Source organism: Grammomys surdaster, unplaced genomic scaffold (genome assembly GCF_004785775.1).
Source record: "Grammomys surdaster isolate TR1022 unplaced genomic scaffold, NIH_TR_1.0 63, whole genome shotgun sequence".
NCBI lineage: Eukaryota > Metazoa > Chordata > Mammalia > Rodentia > Muridae > Grammomys > Grammomys surdaster.
Window position 1 is genome coordinate 19,908,150 of NW_021604565.1, and position 23,466 is coordinate 19,931,615.

General features: G+C 35.7%; 1 protein-coding gene across 1 annotated transcript in view; it reads left to right on the plus strand.

Moving 5' to 3' along the window:
• The first annotated feature begins 339 nt into the window (after positions 1-339).
• Positions 340-23,466, plus strand: part of Emc2 (ER membrane protein complex subunit 2) — a 28,745-nt gene continuing 5,618 nt past the window's right edge. The window contains exons 1-10 of the mRNA XM_028766041.1: positions 340-443; positions 7,076-7,189; positions 7,754-7,818; positions 8,193-8,278; positions 10,089-10,146; positions 15,616-15,701; positions 15,831-15,890; positions 18,731-18,812; positions 19,623-19,733; positions 21,959-22,063. Coding sequence (XP_028621874.1) covers positions 404-443; positions 7,076-7,189; positions 7,754-7,818; positions 8,193-8,278; positions 10,089-10,146; positions 15,616-15,701; positions 15,831-15,890; positions 18,731-18,812; positions 19,623-19,733; positions 21,959-22,063 — 807 coding nt within the window. The 5' untranslated portion in view covers positions 340-403. The remainder of the gene's footprint in view (positions 444-7,075; positions 7,190-7,753; positions 7,819-8,192; positions 8,279-10,088; positions 10,147-15,615; positions 15,702-15,830; positions 15,891-18,730; positions 18,813-19,622; positions 19,734-21,958; positions 22,064-23,466) is intronic.

A 23,466-nucleotide genomic window follows, 5' to 3' on the forward strand; every position in this document is an offset into this window, starting at 1 on the left:
GGACCGTGAAAAGAATGAAAACATCTATGTAAAGGAAAATGAAAAACCTGGAGCGGCGGATGCTGAAGACACTACATTTGATAAAATCTCAGGAAAAATACCTCAGCCCATTAAGCTCAGCTGTCTGTCACAGACTCCTTCAGCAGCAAAGGCAGTTTCCCTCTGGCCCCGCCCCAGGCCCCGCCCCAGGCCCCGCCCCAGGCCCCGCCCCGCTAGTTCGGCCACTCAGGCTTCGCTGGCTCCGCCCTCTTTCCCCGTGAGTGCTGTACAAATGAAAGGAAGATTACGCCCACTTCCCTGTATCGACCAATAAAACATAGCTTCGTCATTTGTCACTGCCCGGTTGCGGGTGACGTGCGGCGTCCCCCCGCCCTCTCGCCTGCCACCACTGAGTTCTAGGAAGATGGCGAAGGTCACTGAGCGTTACGATGTGACTTGGGAAGGTAATTTTGGGCGGGGAGGGTCCAGGAAGACCCAAAGCCCTGAGGAATGGTTCAGAAATACCCAGAATCCCCGGAGAGATTCGTACCCCGTGGTGTCCTCCGCCGGGCAGCTCTCCCTCAACTGGCCGAACCGAGTGGAGACTGGGGTGGTTCCTTCCTGGGCCTGGCCCCGGTTTGCGGCGTACCGTGTCGCGTTTGCTGGTCTGTACACCGATCCACCTGACACTCTGCGCACAGGTTCTGTCGTCTTTCGTTTAGGAGGCAGGAGGAACACGGGGCTGCGACTGTCACACAGCATGTGGTTTCTGGGAGGCGTGGAGGAGGCGGGATCAATGTGTTGAAGCTTGTTTGAAGCCAAGAGATAGGTCCGGTGAGGCCTGTGCTAAGTGTTTAGAAGGGTTAAAGAGTATAGAAAAGATGTGTGGGAGATCCATAAACAAATGTGTTTCTTCAACATGCACTTTGTATTTTGTTCTGTTTTCAGAACTGGGTTTTGAATGTCTCCCCTTTTAACTTCATTGGCAAAACCTACTTAAAGCGCACACAGCATAGCTTCTTACTTACTTTCTGCCAATTAATTCGTTTTCTGAAGGAGAATGTAACTGGTTAATTTGGAGGCATGCGTTCACATGTGATAGTTTTTTACTGCCTTGGTTGACCAAGAAGGGAGAATCCTTAAATAAAGTATTCAAATCTTGGATCAGTTCTGTATGAGCTGTTATCTCTTTCAAAAACAAACAAACAAACAAACAAACAAACAAACAAACGTTGCTGGGAGTCATGCTTAAGGAAATAAATGAGTTTTCTAGAAGCATAGGATTTCTGTTCATGTTCTCAGCAGTTGGCACAGTTCAGCGTACTTCAGTAGTCAGTTTGCCCATCGAATGCCTTTGTGGGCTCTTTAGCATGTAGAGTGAAATTTACATGAGTCGTTTGATCGTGAATAAATCTCAAATATTATGAGGAGCAAAAGATTTTATATTGAATACAAAAAGTCAGTGCTAGTTCTTCTGTATGTCAATAAGACACAGCCCCAACCTTCAAAGAGTTTACAGTTTAATGGAACAACAAACCTATGGATTCATTTTTTAAGACGTTCGTGTCAACCTGTACCCTTCAGCTATAAAGGAGAGAGGTTAGTGGGTGTTCCTTTCAATGGTTTAAGAAAATGTTGTAAATACTTCACGATTGTTGTAAAGTGAAGGTATGTAAAGGATAGCTTTTTAAAATCTGTTACTGTATACAGTCAAGGGACAAGGATAATGTCATTGTCGGCGAGCAAAATGATTCTGTGTAGCTTCATACTGTCCTGTGGGCATTCTAAAGTGTAGTGATATAATTAGATTTGGAATAGTTAGTGCTGGGCAAACGTGTTGAGCAGCAAAAGAAGAAATTATGTTAAAGTGGTCAATAAGCTGTTTACCTGAGAGAAAAGATTTTGTTGTTGGGTGATAGAATTATGTCACTCTGCTGAGGGATCTGGCTTTTGGTGGCATCTAGTTGGAGCCACTGTTTGTCCATCTCTGAGCTGGTTCAGCTTGTCTTTCCTAGATGGCCTAAATTGCTACGCACTTGTCTTCGAGGTTGGCACAGGCAGTTCCTTCCACCAACAGTGTACTCCCCTCACAGCCTCACTCCTCACTCTTAAACGTTCGTCTCTCGTCTCTCAGAGTTATGCTCAACAGGACACTCACATCTGCTCATCCCTGTCACCATAGTTACAGAAGGAGGAGAGAGGGAAAACAAGAAAATGAAAATCCAAACCACCGAGTCAAACAAAACCTGCTCCTGGATTGTGTGGTTTCCTACCATTGAAGCACTTGCTTGCTTGTGTTACCTCAGAGTGTTTTCTCTGTTAGAATGAAAGAAGCTAGGCCTGCTGTGCTCACTGTTATGTAACTAGTGCTTGACACAGGGAAGAAATGATTTATTGATTGGTTGAATTATTGAAAGTGTTAACAACCAACACTACTAAGTTGTCCATGCTTTTTTCTAGCTTTCTGCCCATTAGCTTATGTGAACCTAGGCACGTCAGGGTCTAGAACACAGTTTCCTTATTTTGTAAAATGAAGGCTTAATTTTCCTGAAAACCTGTTTCATGGGAGTGTGGGTGGTTGGTGAGATGTCACTCAGATGGTTTGTTTGGATATGGTGGACAGTGTCAGCTGTATCCCGAGGAACTCTATCAGTATTATAAATGGGTTCAAAGAACACTATTTTTGTGTGTGTGTGTGTGTGTGTATGTCTCTGTGTGGTGTTTGTTATATGTCCTACATGAGAGTGTGGATGTGCATAGACACAAAGATGCCAGAAGAGGAAGTCCTGTATCTTGCTGCACACTCTCTACCTTATTTATTTGAGGTAGGGTTTTCCAGTGAACTTGAAGCCAGGCTAGTAGATAGCAAATCCCAGTGAGCCATTGCTCCTCCTCTACCCTCATTCCTAGTTGCTGGGGTTAGAGCCAAACAGGGCTTTTTATGTTTTGTAAAGGATTCAACTCAGGTTCTTAAGCTTGCAAAGCAAGGACTCTTACCCAACAAGAGCTCTGAGCCACTGAGCATCTCCCAGCCCGTTATTCTTGTAATACGAATGTATATAAAAAAGACTTTAGTAAGTTTAACAGGCTTTTAAGTCTCAAATAGATGATATAAATGAATAGAATGAAAGTTCATTTTGTAAGATGATTTAAAGCATTTGTTATCTAGAATATTATTTAAAAATTTGTGGGTAGTAAAGACAGTTTAGACTTGTAAGGAAAGTAATCAACTTTCTTGAGTGTATATATTTAGGCATAGCTGGATATGGTACCTTGTGTAGTGCCTAGCATAGAATAGGTGTGAAATGAGGTTTTTAAAAATATTGTAGAGAATTTTGTTTGTCCTTTTTACTTCATCCCTTAAGAAACCACAGTTTTGACAGTTCATGGATGCGGCTTTCCTCTCATACCTAGAAGACACAGTGTCACAGCTGACATTATGATCTGCTGACTCTCAACTTTTCTGCCCCCTTTCCAGGATTTTCTCTGAGCCTAAGGAGTAGGGACTGTGTTGTATATGTATCAACAGTTTGGTTTCTGTGTCTTGCTTTTTCTTTAAGGTGCTAGGAAAACCTTGTGCCAATTCAAATGTTTGTATTTTATACATCTCTGTTATACTTGCCATTTTGGATAACCCCCTCTCTGCAAGATTTTGATTTTGTATCTTTTTGTATGTTTATGTGTGTACATGATATATGCGTGTATGCATGTAGATGCTGTCAGTTCCTGTGGGGTATTTGTCTGTTGATTTCTACCTAGTTTTTCAAAACAGTTTGCCTCACTACACCTTGAAGTCACCGATTGGCTGCACTGATTGGCCATTGGGTCTCCAAGATCCACCTGTCTGTTCCCATAACTAAGGGAGGGTGCTGCCATGTCCAGCTTTTTGCAAGGGTTCTAGGGATTGGAATTAAGGTCTTTCTCCATCCTTCTGCAGTAAGCACTGTATAAGATGAGCTGTTTTTCTCCCCAGTCCCTTACTTTTGTTTCTTAATAGTATTCTTTTAGGTTCACTTTATTCTTTTCACACTGTTCTTTTGATAGGTTCTCTGCATCCATTTGTCTCCAAGTGCTGTAACACACTAGATTGACTCACATCTCCCTAGTGCACGGTCATAGATATTTGGAAGAACACTTCTACTGAAGTTTCTATACATTGAAATAACTTATCTTTTTGTCTTCAAATTTAGTACTCACCCCATCTATTAAGAGCCGTGGCAGTTTCATTATCCTGTAACTGATTTCGTGATCCAAATTCGTAGGATTATGAATAATTGTTAAAAAGTATATACTGATTCATATAAGTGAATGTGTAAATGGTCTTTGAGAATTTATATTGGAATGGAGGAAGTATAGGGAGAAAGGAGTTTTGTACAAAAGAAGCAAAGTAGGAAGTCGGCTATTTCCTCATCTCTTGTGGTCCGAGTGTTTTAGCACAGCGAGACCTAGTCCTTAGGGAAAGATGAACAGGATAGCCCTCTGTAACCTCTCCTATTGCTATTACCCCTAGTACAAAGACAACAGTTAATAGCATGTACAAGAGAATGGTGAGTAGCTTATATAATAAAGTATGTAATAAAGCGATCTTGGATTTGCAGAGTGTGCTGCCTTTGGGAAACAACTTAAAAAGAAAAGTATACTCAAGGGAGGAATGCTCCTCAAATTGTATTTCTAGCTAGAGGTTTTTCCCTTACATTACTTAACTTAAGGTAGCCAAACCGTTTGTAGCGCTTTATGTTTGCTAGATGTATTCTGAAAGTTACTTGATAGTAGGAGTTCTAAACTCAGACTACATAAATAGGGCAACGTGTGTATGAAGTTGGATGAAAGACGGTAGCAATGCCTGTAAGGAGTTCGTGAGTGTATGAACTTTTAATAGAACTCAAAATCAGCTTCGAAGCAAAACAAAAGCCCAAACCACAGCGCTTTCCAAACATGGGCTCTTGGTTTTGCTGTTCAAGTTTCCTGAGAGACCTATAAAGCCTGTAATCCTGTGTATTTATTAACCAAAGTGGTAGGAATGTTCAGTGATAATTCCCAAATCACTACTTTCATGTTGATGAGGCAGAGTTGATTTAATACTAGTCCTTCAACTACATCCCTTGCTCTTTCTGCTTCTTAGTGCCTGGAGCCAAGCATCAGTATAGATGAATAATCAGCTAGTACTTCTCTCTAAATGTTCTAAATGTCAGCAGCTTTGTGTATTATTTGGCTTGTATTGGCTCTTCCTGTACCACTGCAGCACAGAAAAACAAAACCTCCCCAAAATGTAGGTTCTAATAAAAGTTTGCTTGCAAAACAATTGGCTACTAATGTTGGCCATAAGGTGGTAGTTTCTTGTCTCAAGTTTAAATTTTCTGATAGAAATGCAAAGTGCAGAGCAAGCGAGAGATACTGTAGTTAGAACAAGATAAATAGTGTTTGCAGTTATAATTGAATAGAGGCTGACTGAGGGAGAATCATCAAAATAGCAATATGTGTAAGACTGAACAAAAATTCTGTTTTTAGCACACATAATTAATAGTGCTCACTACAATAGCCAAATTATATGAGTATTATTTTTTTATCTTCACTTGGTAGATAAGAATGTTGAAATACAGTGATTAACTCAGCAAATATCAGGTAGAAAATGTCAGTGTTGAGACTTGAAGCTCAGCAGTTTGAGTATTGCATTTGTACTCTTGATCTATGTGTACAGATAAAAATAAGAAAGATGTATGTTCTCAGGTAGATACTTAGTTGTACCTTAGCTATATGTCTTAGTACAGGCCAATATAACGAATACACCACAGTAGATATCTTAAACCATAAAGTGTTTCCATATGGTTCTGGAGGATAGGAAGTGGAAAGGCAGGTCCTAGCAGATCCAGTGTCTAGTGAGGAATAGACAACTAATAGCAGAAAGTAGAGAAGACAGAGCCTCTTACACCTTGTGAGGGCACTGCTTGCCTTCCATAGGCCCTCGCCAAGTAAGGTCTTGGGATTTTTAGTTAAGTTTTTAATTAACTTGAAAAATTGTAAACATTTAGCCTTTAATATTGTGTAAAAGGAACCAGATTAAAAATGTTTTTAAAATACTTTGTTTTTTGTATTTATTATATTCAGATTGTAGTTCTCCAGACTTGGATTTTTATTTTAATTTATTATTTATTTACTTACCTATTTTTGGCCAGTGGTTCTGGGGAAGGCATTCTGGTTTTCAGCAACTGGAGAAGGACAAAAGCTGTGTACAGGCAAGACATAAGGGGTTGAATTCATTTTTTAAAAAAATCCAGGAACTCTTCTTCATAAATAACCCATCTGAGATAACTTTACTCCTCTCAGCTCACTCCTGTGATAAGGGTATTGATCCACTCAGTAGGACAGAAGCCATAAGGAGCCAAGAACACCTTAAAGGTTCTGCCACAGTCTGGTTGTATTCAGAATCAGATTCCCAACCCATGAACCTCAGAAGAGGCATTTAAACCACAGTAAAGCTCTTTAGTCCAGAATTTCCTGTTGAATTGTAATTTGCAAAGTTGTTTTCCTGTCTTATCAATGCAGCTAACAATGCAATTGATCTTAACTGACATTCATGTTGTCTCTTAAATTCAATCCAACATTTCCTTTGTTGTTATTGTTTTCTTGTTTACTTCCTTGCCTGGCAGTTTAGTATTAAGGAAATGTGAGGTGAATATCCCTTTGTTGTTGTTAGCTCAGTATTATGAAAATTATTGGAAAATTTTATATCCATAAGTAAATTGAAAGACCACAAGGAATATTTTGAGATATCTGTATATAATTGTATGCTTTCATTTTATTATTTAGAAAATGATCTCTTTAGGCTTCTTACCAAACCCTAAAACTAGTCTGTATTTCCCCTCACCCCTCCAATTAAGACCTACAGTTGCCCAAAGTGATAGTGGGCCTTGTATCCGGACCCATGAAGTGATGTTCTTTACATTTTAAGATGGTTGCGACATCACAGATTTGCCTCCACGTTGGAGTTCATTTCCTTATGTAAATAGTTGATTTCATTTAGTATTTTGACATCTATCATATGTTCATATATATGTATGTGTAAAGGACTTGAATATTATTTATATATTTTTTTTAGAAATGCGAGATAAAATGAGAAAATGGCGAGAAGAAAACTCAAGAAATAGTGAGCAAATTATGGAAGTTGGAGAAGAATTAATTAATGATTATGCTTCTAAGCTTGGGGACGACAGTAAGTGTTTAGTTATTTATGCAGGCTTCAAGTGTCAGAGATTGTAGAGAACAAGCGTACTCAAACATTGCAGTAGTAAAGTCATTAAGCAAGCACTTTTGTTTGAAAGGTGCACAAAGCTGTTTAATAGATGTGTGGCCAAAGTATATTTCAGAATGGTATTCTAATCTGGTCATAGAGAATTTTTGAATTTAGCATGTATTGAATATTTATTCTTATTTCAGAAAATTTTATGTTGCTGAATATGCATAAAGATACATTCTTAAGTCTAAACTTAAAAAATTTTATTTCTAAAAATAATTTTAAAATAAAGTAAATAATAAACTATAAAATATTAAAATAAATATAAGTAAAATAAATAAAAATAAAATAATTCTAAAAACAAGTAAAATGATGAAAAAATAAATTCTAGAAATATTTTTCAAAAATAATATAATTACTAATTTTCAGCAACAAAATTAGTATTAATATCTTTTAAATATTTAAAGGTAGAAGAATTTATTAATTTCTGTTTTGGAAATTTCTATATTAAATTCAGGGTTTTTTTCCATCTCATATATCTAGTTTGGATCATATATGAACAGGTGATGATTGCAGCCCTAGACTATGGTCGGGATGACTTGGCATTGGTAAGTATTTAAGCTAACTATGTTTTGCTCTATATTTGTTTTATGAGTTATAAGCTAGTAAGTAGTTAAGGTTTACTGTGGGGCATGTACTGAGTGCTTTCTGTAGCAAGTTTTGAATGTTTCTTTAAGTGCAAGGCTAGGGTTATAACTCAGTGGTAGGATGCTTGGCTAGCTTGTAAAAGGTTCTGGGTTCATTCTCTAGTATCATGAACACAAAGAAAATGAATACAATACCCATATCAATAAAACAGTAAATGAAACTACATACTTTGGGACCCAGTAGAAACTCATTAGGTCATTTTTTAATGGATTATTTGTGAGATGTACCTGCAGCTGCTCAAGTTGTTATTTTGTTTAACTGGTTATGTTTTCAGTTTTGTCTTCAGGAGTTAAGAAGACAATTCCCTGGTAGTCACAGAGTTAAGCGGTTAACGGGCATGCGATTTGAAGCTATGGAAAGGTAAACACGTCTAGTGAACAGTGTAATCCTACCTGCAGATGCGGATGCTCTGTCCATAGGACATCATTATGCAGAAGGGCTTTGTGCTGCTGAGCTCTGTTTGACATCAGGGTGCTTCTCAGTACAAATCTACCCATATGTCTAGGATGCAGCATTTGGGATGAAGTGTAATTCATTTCCACTTCTGGCTAGGGAAACTAGGTCATTCTTTATTAGAAGAACTGAGTTTAGACTCCAGTTCTAGAATTTTCTAGTTTTTGACTTGACAAATCAATATTAAGTCTTTTCAGCTTTATTCTTCTAAAATAAGGGTATTGTCATCTTCGTATGCTGTGAGGAAAACACACATACTCATGCATACACTCTCAAAGTACATGAAATGCATGATCATCATTTAGACCACATATTTTAACCTTTTAGAAAAATAAGTCTGTTTTGAAAAATACATTTAGCCTAGAAATCTAAAGAAGAGATGCTTTGTTTCAACTGAAATACGGACAGGGACCTATTTGGACCTGTGTTGAAACATCAGAAGCACATCTGTAGAGAAGTCCAGGAGAATTAAGAGTTTCTGTGGCTATAGTGTAAGGTTAGATGGAGATTTTGGCTAGGATTGAAGATAGAGATAACAGGCAATTAAAGGTTGTGTACCACTAATGTGCCTTATAAATGCGGGTCTACTGAAAATATGAAGGGAGCATTTTAGGTTATTAAAAAAAATGACAACCCTTGGACTTATCTGTAAAAACATTCTATTTGATTATAGTCTATCGAAGAATAGTTTCTGAGCCTCTTATACTATTGTTACGAATGATAGCATAACATAGAGGATGGGTAAAAAAAATTAAGAAATAGAAAATAGGCTATCAATAACATTGTAGAAGTAAAGGGAAAGATAAATATGACTTGGTTTTCTGTCTTTTATTCCAAGTTGTTTTCAATCTAAGAAAACAAAAAATACGAAAATAAGAAATAGTAGGTTTTGGTATTATTGATATCAAACTGAATACGAGCAATTTGAATATATATTCTTGAGAGAATTGCCCATGGGGTCAAACTGGAGGCTGCAATACCCTTTAAATTTGTCCACCTGTATCCGTAGGAAGTGTCATCACTGTAACAGACAGTGAGAAATGCTAACCAGTGCTACCTGTACCTGGGTGGTCAGGAGTTTTGAATTCGTTCTTGCTGTTTGGCGTTTTAAAGAACCTATCCTAGGGTTTTCCTGATCATTAGAAACAGAGAAATGAGTGTTGGTCCATATGTTTCTAACTGTCATCTGTTTTGCATCTTGTCAAATTTCCCCACTGAGCCTTGAATATGTGTGCATACTGCGTTCATGTTCATTCTGTTTGCCAGTTCCAGTGTATGTCCAGTACCCAAGTCTGCTGTTGTTTTTAAATCTTATCTCTTTATTTCTAAGATGTAGCTGATGGCCTCTTTTCTACCTTCAGCTTTTCTCATGCATTGTGTTTCTGTGTTCTCTGCTGTAGTTCATGACTTTAATGCCACAGTCTCAAAACTCTAAAAAAAAAAAACCCACAAAAAATAAAAACTCTTTTTTAGCCTTGATTTCTAGTTTTTACTATTGTATGTATGTAAAATTAATGTTTTTTATGGAAGGTTTTTCTGTACATACTTTATGATTTTTTGTTTTCATAAAAAATAGACTAAATATACTTTTATCATTACATGAAAATAGGGAGACTTGCATAGCGATTATGAATGAGTTAAAGCCCTACTTAATATTTTCTGTATCATGACACTTAAGGTAATGATTCTTAATATATATCTCTTTCTTTTTAAATAGATATGACGATGCTATACAACTGTATGACCGAATTTTGCAAGAAGATCCAACTAACACTGTAAGTTTGTCCATTGCCCTGAAGGTGACTTAATGATTAATGTAAGGGTAAAATGAGTTATTTGAGGAAATACTGAACCACTGTTCATAGAATCAGACTGTTTCTTTTTCTTTTAAATAGATTAGCTGAGCCACTTTTACTTTAAACACATTTGATGCTCTTAATAAGATTTGACTTTTGTTTTATGTAAAAAATACGTTAGTTAAAACTTGGGGAGTGCAGACTATGTTTACATAAAACCCCAGCAAGGCTCTATTTCTATAATGTTATAAGGCTTATGAAGTACCATTTAGTATGTACAAATGCTTTTTGGTTATCATAATTAAAAATGAAAGAAGTCATCTCAGTAATTGTTATATGGTATTAGTATATCTATTTCATTTTTTAAAAATTTACTACTTGAATTAAAAATCAATGTGAATAATTATTTGTTTAAGAATTTCCAGTTGTCTTTTTAAATGTGGTAACATTTAATTTTATATACTGATATCATAGCTTGTCTGTCTTTGACTAAATGGAAAGTTTCAGGGGAGTTGTAGATAATACTCATCTTTATGTCTCTCTGTATTTCCATGTACTGATGTGACTTCAGCAAGAAAATATTTTTAGAATAAAACAAGTTTTAAAAATTGCTTTATTTTTATGAGTATGGGTGTTTTGCTCACATGTAAATCTGTACACAGTTGGTGTTTAGTGCCTGTGGAGGCCAGAAGAAAATATCAGATCCCTTAGTATTTGAGTTATATATGGTTGTGAGCCACCCTATGGTGCTAGGAATTGGACTTGGGTCCCATACTCATAAAATAGCATAAATTATAAAGTACCACTTTTCTATTGCTAAAGTGCCTGTATGAGTACTTAACTCATTTAAGAATGTACTGGCTTCCTTTGCCATTTAGCCATATATTGAAAAAGAGTAAAATTAAGTTTCTGAGTTTCCTATGCTTATCGCATGTAAGTTATTATGACTGTTGAATAATTTGTTTTTGTGGAATCAAACATATTACTTCTGCTTTAGTTTAAGTGGGGATATTTTAATAAATTACTTCACTTAAAGGCAAGGATTGAGGATGTAGCTTACTGATGAATATTTGTGAAACCATGGTTTTCATCTTCAAGAGCACATGCAAGAAAGAGCTGGTAGTTTATAATTTAACATGGCTTTATCTTTGTCTTGTTTTTCATATTTTATGGATTTTCTTGTGGTGTTTAAGACTGGTTAAAAGAGAAATCCATCTTATTTCAGAGTATGGGTGAGGTGACAATAAGTAGATCCCATTAGTTAGGTAACAATGTGACTGCTTTCAGTTTTCTCGAGTCAGATCTTCCCAAGCTCCTCCTTTCTTTTCCAGATATCTCTTGAGTATTTCTCATTACATAGCAATAAAACCCAGCTCGGTTCTTTTACTCTTAGGAATCAGTATACTAGGCGTCACTCAAGAGAACATAAAGCCATCAAGATTTAAAATTAACAGATCTACTAGAAGACTTCACTTGTCTTGTGTTGCTGTGTTCAGTGAAGAAATGGATCTAAACATACAGTTTTCAAGACTCACTTCATTCACGCACATTCATGATTCCTTCAGAAACATGGAATGTTTGCCGGTGCCGTGCAGAGGGTGCATTCCATACAGTGTTGCCTTGTCTCTACCTCTCAAAAGGCTTCCTTACATGACAAACATCTTTTGAACCTTGAAATGGCTTGATTAGATTTGATTCTTTTTCTGATGTTCTATATGAGCTGTGACCCTCTGAGGCTGGAAGGAATGAGTGAGGCTTAAAGGAAACAAAGACAGTGAGTTGGAGAAAGATATTAAATCCAAGTGGATGGTGTAAGGTTTCACAGTAGTAACTGCAAGGCTTCCTTAGGGAAGGGAAGAATACGATTACATTTAAGTTTCAGACTTTTAAAAGTTTTGGATACTCATATTAAAAACTTTAATAAAAAAATGATACATGAGAAAAAAATTGAACAAGCCCTTGAGCTCAAGTCTTTTTCCCCTTAGGTTGGTTTACTCTAGTTTGCTTTCAGAAAGGGTTTTTTTTTTTTGTTGTTGTTGTTGTTTTGGTTTGGTTTTAAAAGCACAGACAAGATGCATACATGTGAATGTCTCTCTGCATGCATGTGTGCATACGTTTGCACCTGTGTGTTTGTCATTGATCAGGTATTTTAAGTTTTATATTGGAACTATTGCCACTGTGCCTTTGAAATCTAGAGTTTGGGGACTTGTAAATTGTGTTTTACTGGGTGAGATATGGTAATCATTTCATCCATTTCTAGAGGTTATTTCTCTGCAAGTAATCTATTTTAAAAGATGTGTCATGTCTTCCACAAAACTTGCTACTGCTTAGCCCAATCATGTATAAGTTTTTAAAGATATGTAACTAATTTGATGAATATTTATTCATGATCTTAAAATTTAAACCAGTGAGTGTTTGTGTGTGTTGTTTGTTTTGGACATGTTCTTTATGTACCTGTCCTAGCTAGGGTTATCATTGCTGTAATGAAACACCATGACCAAAGGTAACTTGTGGAGGCAAGATTTGATTTGATTTATATTTCTGTATAACTGTCATCACTAAAGGGAGTCAGGATAGGACTCAAGTAAGGTAGAAACCTGAAGGCAAGAGCTGATGCAGAGTCCATGAAGGAGTGCTACTCGCTGTCCTGATCCTCATGATTCCTTCAGCCATCTTTCTTATAGAACCCAGAACCACCAGCCCAGGAGCGGCGCCACCCACAGCTGGGACCTCCTCATCAATCACTAATTAAGAAACTGCCCTTATAGGCTTACCTACAGACAGATCTTATGGAGACATTTTCTCAATTGAGGCTTGCCCCTTTCTGATGACTTCCTTATGTCAAGTTGACATAAACTCTTAAGCACAGTAAAGTAGGCTAACCTGGAGATCACTTTTGGCCCTTGGTGGCCTTGGACCTTCAGTCTTCCTGTGTCAGCTTCCCAGGTTTGGGGAATATACACAGGTAAAGCTGTGCCTATCCATAGCTCCCACGTTATCTTAATTGGAAAGAGCTTACAGGAACATTTCTGTTCACATCCTATCTATCTCCTAGGCTGGCTTTCCTGTGTTTACTTGCCCTTTTATTATTTGAGAACTTTTCTGAGAATATCCTATATGCCCTAATGAGGATGCAAAAGTGTCAGATACAGGATGTATTGTTGGCCAGTTTATTCTTATAATGCTAGGACTTGGAAGATTGAGACAGGAGGATGAATTCAGTGTTAACCTGAGCTGGTTAATAAAACTGTTGTCTCAAAATAAATAAATAAGTAACAGAGATGGGGTTGGGGGCGGGGGGATAGAGGGCAGAAATGCGAGAATGAGTTGGGTTCTGCCCTCCTTTTCAGTACTTGGGATAAGGTTCCACTGTGTACTAGTCTTCTAGGAGCCTTATTGGCTTGACTTACTTTCAAAGCTTTAACATGTGAATTTTTGAGATTTTCTAAATTTCACATTTATTTTGATGCTTTTGTTTTAAATAATAAAGCAAATCTCCAAAGTCCCCCACTGAGAAAAAACTAAACAATTGAATGTACCTTTGTGTGGTTGGCTTTTAGCGTGAGTTGAATATTCAAGATATATTTTTTAAAATATGTCATTAGTAAAGTATTGTTGGCTTCATTGTATTTTTCTTAGGCTTAATAGTGAGTCTCTTCTAATTTTTCTCCTTTTTTCAGAACCAAACCAATGCACTTCCATTCTACTATGTGTAACTCTCTTAGGTTAAGGAGGCTTTCATCCATTTTTCCTTCTCTGTCTGTATCTTGTAGAGAAGCTATTGCACAAAGCAATAAATCATGTTCATAATATAAGGTCACTTAGTCCAAGTCATAGTTTGTTTTGTATATCCTGTATTTGAATTTCACAGAGTTAGAGCTGGTGCTCCTGTAATCCTTTAGACAAAGTGCTGTCTGAGCCCAGCAGCTCACTGTGTCTCTTGAACTTAGAGTCACATGGTTAAGTTCAAAAACTCAGGTGGCAGCAGACGCTGGCGAGGATATGGAGAAAGAGGAACAGTCCTCCATTTTTGGTGAGATTGCAAGCTGGTACAACCACTGGAAATCAGTCTGGTGGTTCCTCAGAAAATTGAACATAGTATTACCTGAGGACTCAGCTATACCACTCCTAGGCATATACCCCAAAGATGCTCCAACATATAACAAGGATACATGTTCCACTATGTTCACAGCAGCCTTATTTATATTAACCAGAAGCTAAAAAGAACCCAGATGTCCTTCAACAGAGGAACAGATACAGAAAATGTGGTACATTTACATAATGGAGTACCACTCAGCTATTAAAATCAGTGAATTCATGAAATTCTTAAAAAAGTGGATGGAACTAGAAAATATCATCCTGAGTGAGGTAGCCCAGTCCCAAAAGAACACACATGCTATGCACTCACTGATAAGTGGATATTAGCCCAAAAGCTCACAATACCCAAAATACAATTCACAGACCACATGATGCTCAAGAAGAAGGAAGACCAAGTGTGGGTACTTCGATACTTGTTAGAAGGGGGAACAAAATACTCACGGGAGCATATAAGGAGACAAAGTGTGGAGCAGAGACTGATTGAAAGGCCATCCAGAAACTGCCCCACCTTTTTCTGTTTCAGGATGGGTATTGTCACCTGGAGTCCTCATTGCTTCTTCTTTTGCTCCTCCCACTGTGCCTTAGTTTTTTGGAATCTCTTCCCTTTTGCTGCCACATCCTAGATATATCTCTCATTGCTCTTACTGCAGTAAAATTGTACAAGATGCATATTTCTCATGAGATAGCTCCTATATTAATGATTTATTTTCTTTTTTATCCTTATCATTTTATTATCTGGCACAATACCTGATAACAAGTTTTCTAATAGTTATTTGAAGAATGCATAAATTAATAACATTAATTTATATATTTATCATTTTTATAACTTTAAAATGTGAGTTTTAAATAATTTTATTGTAAAGTAGTTTTATTAACACCTATTTTATTTTTTAAAGGTTCATAAGTAATTTGTTTTTCTCTTAAAATTGTGAACAAGTTGTCAGAAACCTGATTTATATGACATTCAAGTGTCAATTGTGTAATTTTTTTCCTCCTAATCTCCACTGCCTCTTAAGATACTGATCCTGCAAATGAGGCAGAGTAAAGAACATTGGGTTGTGTAGAGATTAAGATTCCCTGCTGGCTTGTAATTACAGGACTTTGGATGGTTATTTATTTGGATGAAATGATGCATACGTTTTTGCATGCATCAAAAGTAAAGTGTGTGTGATTGTTGGAGGAATGTCTGAATTCCCCAGTGGGATGTCATGGGTATGTTTATAAACTCTCACTAAAGCAGTTCTTCTACAATGGAATTTCACTGGCATTGAGATAATAATTTGCACAGTTAAATTACTTTCTTTACAAAATATCGTGAGGACCTAATCCTTTATTAATGTCAACCCATAGGCTGCCAGAAAGCGTAAGATTGCCATTCGAAAAGCCCAGGGGAAAAATGTGGAGGCCATTCGAGAGCTGAATGAGTATCTGGAACAGTGAGTGTTTTACAAGAGGATTGTGTTTTGTTATTCTGATAAATCTTTTTTAATTAAAATGGAATTTGCATTTGATTTTCTAGTGTTCATTTATAGAACATCTACACATACTCTTTTTCCTTGTATCAGGTTTGTTGGAGACCAAGAAGCCTGGCATGAACTTGCAGAACTTTATATCAATGAACATGAGTAAGTTGTTACAATCACTTAGAATTTTAAGAATGAAATTGTAAAGTTCAGTAGACTGATTTTCAGAAGATTGGAAAAAGTCAGTCACTTATCATTTTAGATGAAGAACTAATTAAATGAGCAAATAAAAAATAATAAATAAAAATTGCTAGTTATGTGAATATCTTTTAACTGTGTCATTTGATTTAAGTAAATTATTTTTGTTTAGAAAATAAGGTTTTCTTTCTAGTAGAAATGGGATTCTTTAAGAATCTGAAAAGCCTTTTCCTAAGCTATTACTTTGGGGGAATCAAAATTGTGGATTTTGGAGTTCAAATTGTTCTCATACACAAAGAGTATTATGCTCCCTGCTGTTTAAAAATTCAGTCAATTGTATGCATTTATTAGCCTCAGTACTAAGAGAATCAACTCTTCCAGAGCAGAGGCATTCTGTTGCCTGGGTTAAAAACGAAGTGTAATCAAGAATGTTGAATGCTGTAGGAACTTGGTTATTGGATATTTAATGTTTTTGTTAGCTTTTTTATTGCTGTAGTGACAAGAGGAAATCCCAGTGTGAAAGGATTAGAGCAGAGTCCTAGTGGAGGTTTGCAGATATCACAGCCTTAGTGCCAGCTTCCACAGAGTGTGTGACAGCTTACTTCTTTTCCTCTTTAGCTCTAACTCTGGAGGCTATAACACATTGTATCTTTCCGTCATTGTGAAAGGCTAGAATTAGATTCCCATGGGCATTTTCTTATTTATGTTAATAGTTAACTTTGGTCTCATACTAAACACAGATGGCACCAGAAATATAGTAGAATGATGACATTGTATGTTGCCTTTGCAAAAGTCTATATTTTCAAAGCTTCTACAAAAGACTGTGGAAAATACATTCATGATTTTAGTGAAAATGGTGTGTAGAATAAAAGCCATAACTGATATATAGTGAGATATGTTTTACATTCGGGAGCCATTCTTCCTTTCTGTCAGATTCTGCCAGAATCACTTCTTATGGTAAGGGATCTGTTTCTCTCAGGCATGTAAGACCACGTATCAGACAAAAGAAAACTGGGTTTTCAGCATGTATTACAATACTAACATTAGATTTTATTTTTTTAAGAAACACAAGACAATCACAATTTCTTTGTAATTTTCAAAGTTTTCTATGACTAAAAACATTTTAAATTTTTGAATAATCAAGGAAATCTTTTTGTTCAAAGTAAAGAAATGCCTAATACAGAAAACTTAGGATCTCCAGTAAAACAAAGACATGACAAAATTTAGTTCTGATTCCACCCATGTACCTTCAGTGTTCCCTGCCTTACCTTGTTTTATGCTTCCTCAGAACCAGAGTGAAGTTAAACTCATTTAAATCTCTTAACGACGTTTCATCTTAACGTTAATTTGAATTTTTGGTGGCATTGTAGGTAAGGGAAGACTTTATTAGCTATTGAATATTTAAACTAGAGACTGCTTTCTCCTCACCTTTTAGATGAGTAGATATTAAATGTGTCATTTGTTGGTTTGTTTCAGATTTGTGTTCATTCATTCATTCAGCTACTTATTGAATGAATACCTTTTCAAGAACAAATGCTAAGTTTTAGGTATAAAAATGAGAAGGGCTAAAACGCTGCAGATATTGGATGGGAATCTATATCCAGATTCTCCAGAAATGTAAAATATGATTTTTAGGAGTTTCCAGATGCATTTGGTTCTTTGATGTCTTTGTGAGATTTTTTGTTGTACCCACTGATACTTCGTTACTATATCAACATAGTTTTTTGTTGTGTGTGAAGCTAGGAACGTAAGACAGGTAGTGGTTGTAAAGCGGCTCTCTGCAGTGGGACAGCCTGGGTTATAGTTACTTCTCTGTGCCTCTGTTCTCTGCTAGGAAATTATAACAAATTTTTTATGCTTTAGGGTTTTGGTAAGATAAAATGGGTTAATACATTTAATTATTTTGAGTAGTGCAGGATGCATAATGAGTATTGTATAAAATTTACATATTACTCTGCAGGTCGGTGTGGATTTAGACTGTATATATTTCAGGAAAGATACCAAGTGTCAATATTTATATATTGATAACAAATACTAAAAATAACCTTACTTAGCCTTGTTCTATTGAGGAGGATCCCCACCACAGTGAAATTAAATCTTGCAATGTCTAAGTATTCTTTAGAATTTTCTGTAAATAATTAGGATGAGTACATAGCTCTAAGCATAGAAAATATATTAAGGTGAATTATAATCACATGTTCTAAATGCTGTTTTACTAAAACCCTTCTGACAGATCCCCATAGGTTTTCAGCACCACTTGATTTAGTAATAGTGGAGGGCATTTCAGAACTAACTTCATCTATTATTGATAGCTTTAGAAACACATAATTTTATTTTGACTTGATATTTGAATATAAACTTAGTGAGCAGTCTCTACAGTAGAACATATTGATATAGATGTCTGTAAGGCTGTGAGGCAATTAGACACTATTTCATTAATTACTGTATTGCCTTCTGCTACGCTATTTAAACATTAATACTGACTGACGAGTGGGTTTATAGAGGTAGAGCTCCCAGGGTGGAGGCCTGTGTTACTCATGTGGACATGCCTCGGTAGTAACACACTTGTAGCAAAGGAATATCCATTGAGGATTCGGAGGTTACTTTGGGATTTAGACAAAGATTTGTTTATTTCAATAAAAGTTTTGATGTTATTAATATTTTGAATCAACAAATGCTTTAAATCGGTTTAAATAGTTCTAGAAATAAAATACCTAATGTCACTAAGTTTTTAAATGTGTTTTTAAGGTGTGTTTGTGAAAACTTATAACTTAAAATCAATATATCCCATTAATATTTTGCAGCTATGCCAAAGCCGCCTTTTGCTTAGAGGAGCTGATGATGACAAATCCACATAACCACTTATACTGTCAGCAGTATGCAGAAGTAAGTATTGCAACTACAACACTATTGAGTCGAATTTGGCTGCTTTTGTCTGTTGTATGTTACTAATTCTATTTTCCTCCCATTAGACAAGTCTATCTACTGAGTGGTGAGGGAATAAAGCTAAAACATGTAAATATTGAAATGAAATTCTTTTCAATTAAAAGATTAGATAGACTGAAATTGATTGTAATTTATTACAGTATTTGTGGGTTTCTATGTATGTGTTTCTTTCCTATTTTTGAATCAGTTACATCATAGTTGTCAATATTTAATTGTTTATGAGACATTTATAAAGATGATGGTTTTTAAATACATATTCTCGGAAACTAGAATGTTGACATGTTAGAAATATGTGTTTAATTTGCATACTATAAAGAATCATAGTATAACTATAACTGAATCTCATAATATGTCATTATAAAGAATATAAAAAGACTATTGCTCTCATTTCTAAAGTACACATGTAAAATAGGGAATTTCTATCAAGATCTAGATTTAAAATACATGCAATAAAAAATACAGTGTGTAACAGCAAGGCTATTGATACAAAAACTGTGCTCTGCTTTTTAGTGTGACATTTTAGATATAACAGCTACTCAAAGATCTTAATGTTCGTAGAAGAGAATAGGTCAGTAAGAGTGAGGGTGTGTTTTACATTTTAGATTAACTACCTTAATGTGAATTCTTTTAGCATGTTGCATTTGTTTAGAGAATCTCTGTTCTCATTACATAATGCCTATGTATGGTGGAACATGCTACATTTCAAAGTAGTAAAATAAACAGGTTTCAGCAATCTGTAACTTTTAACAGGTCAAATATACCCAAGGTGGACTTGAAAACCTCGAGCTTTCAAGAAAGTATTTTGCACAGGCACTGAAACTCAACAACAGAAACATGAGAGCTCTGTTTGGGCTTTATATGGTGAGTGGATGTGCGTGTTCAACATCACTTTACGGAATCTGTCATTTAAAATGCATTGAATTGTCCTTCCAGTCTCTCCATGCTTGCTTGTATTCTATTGATGAACATAGTTAATTATGACAAGAAGGTAAAAAATGCTATAATTTTGATTTTTAGTACATTCTTGCTGTTTGACATTTCAATTGAGATATATTTGACATATCAGAATTAAACAGTTAAACTAAAGCATAATGTATATTATATAATATATATTATCCATTCATTTTGATATTCTTGGGATTTGTGCCCATTTTTATTGTACTTCTTTACTAATTAGGAGATAAGTATAAAAGATATTTTAAGCCATGTCAATAAAAATTATTAAAAAAATAAATTTCTAGCATATCACGTTTTAAACATGTTTAAAAGTGTTAAAAAAGCAGTTTGCAAATTATTTGTGAGATTAAATAGTCATCATTTCGGCATGCCTCACAAAGAATCAATTCACAAAAGCCATGGGAAGCAGGACAGTTTGCAGGACTTTAGAACGGTGCTGAAGGGAGCACCTGTTTGCAATCAGAAAGGCAAGAAAAGAAACTTTAAAGGCTCCCTTAGTTCATTGAAACTGTGCTCTACCTTTTTTTTCCTTGCTTATTTTTGAATATTTATCATTTGAGAATTTCAAACATGGATATAATGTTATGATAAAATTCATTTTCTACTTCCTTTTGCCTTTTGCTATGTGCCCCCCTCTTCCACTCTCAAATTCATATACTCTTTTTACGAATATACTAAGAGTCTAATTAGTGTTGACAATATTACACTGGTCTTTATTTTTTTTTTTTATGGACTCTTTGATGGATGTCTTTTTGTTGAAGCCAGCAAAAGAGAATCGTTTGAAAGTAAAGCAATAGGAAGAAACAAGTGAGATGATTTTTACGAATGGGTTAAGATTAAAATATGCCTCAAACAATGTGAAGGAAGTTTTTTTCAATTCTACCAGAAACAGTTCCAGTGGCTTGGAGATGTACCATTGTTAGCAGTATCTAATAAATCAACCGTCTTAAAAACTCCATGACAGTGATTAGTCACAACTGCTTGCTTATACAGAGCATGTGCGATGCTGGGCATTGCTCTGAGTCCTAGTTTTTATTTAAATCAGTTATTCACATCAGCCATTTAAATAAATTCTCCAGTTGTTACTTGAAATTCACAAATGGTGCAACTGAGATACAAATATAAATAACTTCCTCAAAGCTGACTGTAATGCTACTATGTTTAGTTGGTATCCCAGCCGCAGAAGTTGACTGTTCAGTTTTTCAGGTGCTATATTTGCCTAAGCTCATACCAAAAATGTGATAGCATTTCTTAGAGGTATGGAAATCGTTACAATACAGATAACCCGCTGCCTGGAGAGGAACGAATGGAAAGACTGTGAAGGAGACCGGGTATAAAAGAAAAACTTAACCCTTCCTAAGTCTCCAAGACAGATCCTTATAAAGACAGGAGATATTTAGGAATATGACCAACGTTCAAGCTTCCTCTTCCCAGAAAGAATAAGAGTCTCTTATTTTGGAGCTTTATAGGTTGTTTAATAGATATTGGACTAAGGATTTCTCATTAAACTACATTGTTATTAAAGGTAGATCAAACTGTGGTGACTCTTCAGGTTTTTAGAATATGATTGGAAAGCTCTTGGTACAGTGTTAAGACAAGTCAGGAAGAGATAAATATCTTCTTTATTTCAGAGATTTCCATTACTTGTTTTGTTCAAATTAGATTATTTCTATTGGCTGAATATTTTTTCACCTGTTAATATTGGAAGTTGTGCTACATTGCTTTTGAGATCTCTTTGTTAATATTTGATAATTATAATATTAGAGATTTGTTATTCTTCTAGTAGCAAGAAATAACAACAGTAACCTAAGTAAAATGCTTTGTTCATATAAAGTATCTTTCCATATGAAAGTGAGTTTAGCCTTAAGAGCTGACGTAAATATATAAGTAATTTTAGATATACTTTAAAAATATTCTTTGTCTTGTTATTTTGGACTATGCTGCATTTTAACTTATGTTTTAGGTTTAGAGTATTGATTTCATTCAACATTATTCTTATTTTAAAATTGTTTTGCTTTAGTGTTAAAACTTGTTATCAACTCCTTACAGCTATGACTCTTTCATGTTTTTATTATCTTAACTAGAAAAGAGTTTTAATTTTCATGTTTTTTTTCTTGTTGTTGTTTTAGTCTGCAAGTCATATTGCTTCTAATCCAAAAGCAAGTGCAAAAATGAAAAAAGACAACATTAAATATGCTAGTTGGGCTGCTAATCAAATAAACAGGGCTTATCAGGTTAGTACTGGCAAGTTTGTTATGTATATTACTGGATGTATTTCTTTGTCACTTTGATCTCTGAAAGTACAAAGCTAAATGTCTGTTACTGGATATTTTTTCTAATGCCTTAGGCCTTTAACAAATATTTCTTTTATAATCTTTCCTCAACAAAGCAATCTATTAGTTTTATGATATAATTAATCTTTAATTTGTAAATCTCATTTGTTAAATAGGAAAGAATTACAAAACACAGGCATTAAACTAGCAGATGCAGCTTAGAAGCACATTGGAATTGAGAATGCATTTTGATCAGATATACCTCAGGAAATAAAAAGAGGCAAAAGAAAGGCCTAATGGCCTACTAGGCAGATGTTTTCCTGAAGCCTACCCTGTCTATGTGCACCTCAGTGCTTCTGTCAGACCTCTTGGTTTGTTAGTGTTCTGGAGCTCCTTTCTAGGGGAATTTTTTTTCAGGGGAATTTTTTCATGGAAAATTGGTTCATGAGAAAAATACCTGCTTGTATATTTTTGACAGCATTTATAATTATAAAACCCTTTAACAGTTTACACATTGTTTGGCTAACACTTACTTACATACTTTAACCATATTTTCCTAGTGGCTTTTTAGTAGAATGATGTCCAGAAACCTATTGCCGCCCTGACTTTCACAAGTGAGTTAGACTTTTGCTTATTTGTCCAAAGGAAGTTTATCTTTAAATCAATATGTAACATATTTTGCTTGTTTTGGCATCACTCTTTGTAAATGTACAGAACAGTTGTTTCTAGCATTTAGTCCTGTTGAGAAAGGATAGTTTTAGGAATACAGTTTCTTTCTTGTTTCAAGAGTCCAATTATAAATGCATTTCTGTGATTCTGTCATTTAACATAATAATATGCTATGGTGTTTGTTCATGTCCTTTCTTTTTCTTTTTTTTTTCCCACATTGAATGAGGTCCTGGACTCTTGGGAACTGTGTGTGTGGGATGGGCATGGGGATGTGATAAGTAAGGTAGCTTTCCTGGCCTTACTGTGCCCTCTCTTTGTTACTGAGAACTCCTTTATAACTGCTCTGTGTGTTTGGTCTTTGTCCCAGTTAAGCCTGGCTTGGATTTTCTGACTCTGGTCTTCGGTTACACCCCAATGAGTTCTGTAGGCCTGGAGTCCTCTGGTGGCTCTCAGCCCGTGGTATCCACGGCTGCATTTCTTCTGCTGTTAGCTCCTCCTTAGCTTCCTTGGACCATTTCTTCCTCCTGTTCCACAGTTCTGTCCTGTGCAGTTTGAGTTCGGATGTTACTGTTTTTCTTCATGCTTTGAAGTATTTATGCTTCAAGAAACAGAAGTATTGGCTGCTAGTTTGAGGTCTTATATTTAGTTCAATTTGTCTAGTCATGTTTACATACAATTTTTAGATGTGCCTCTGA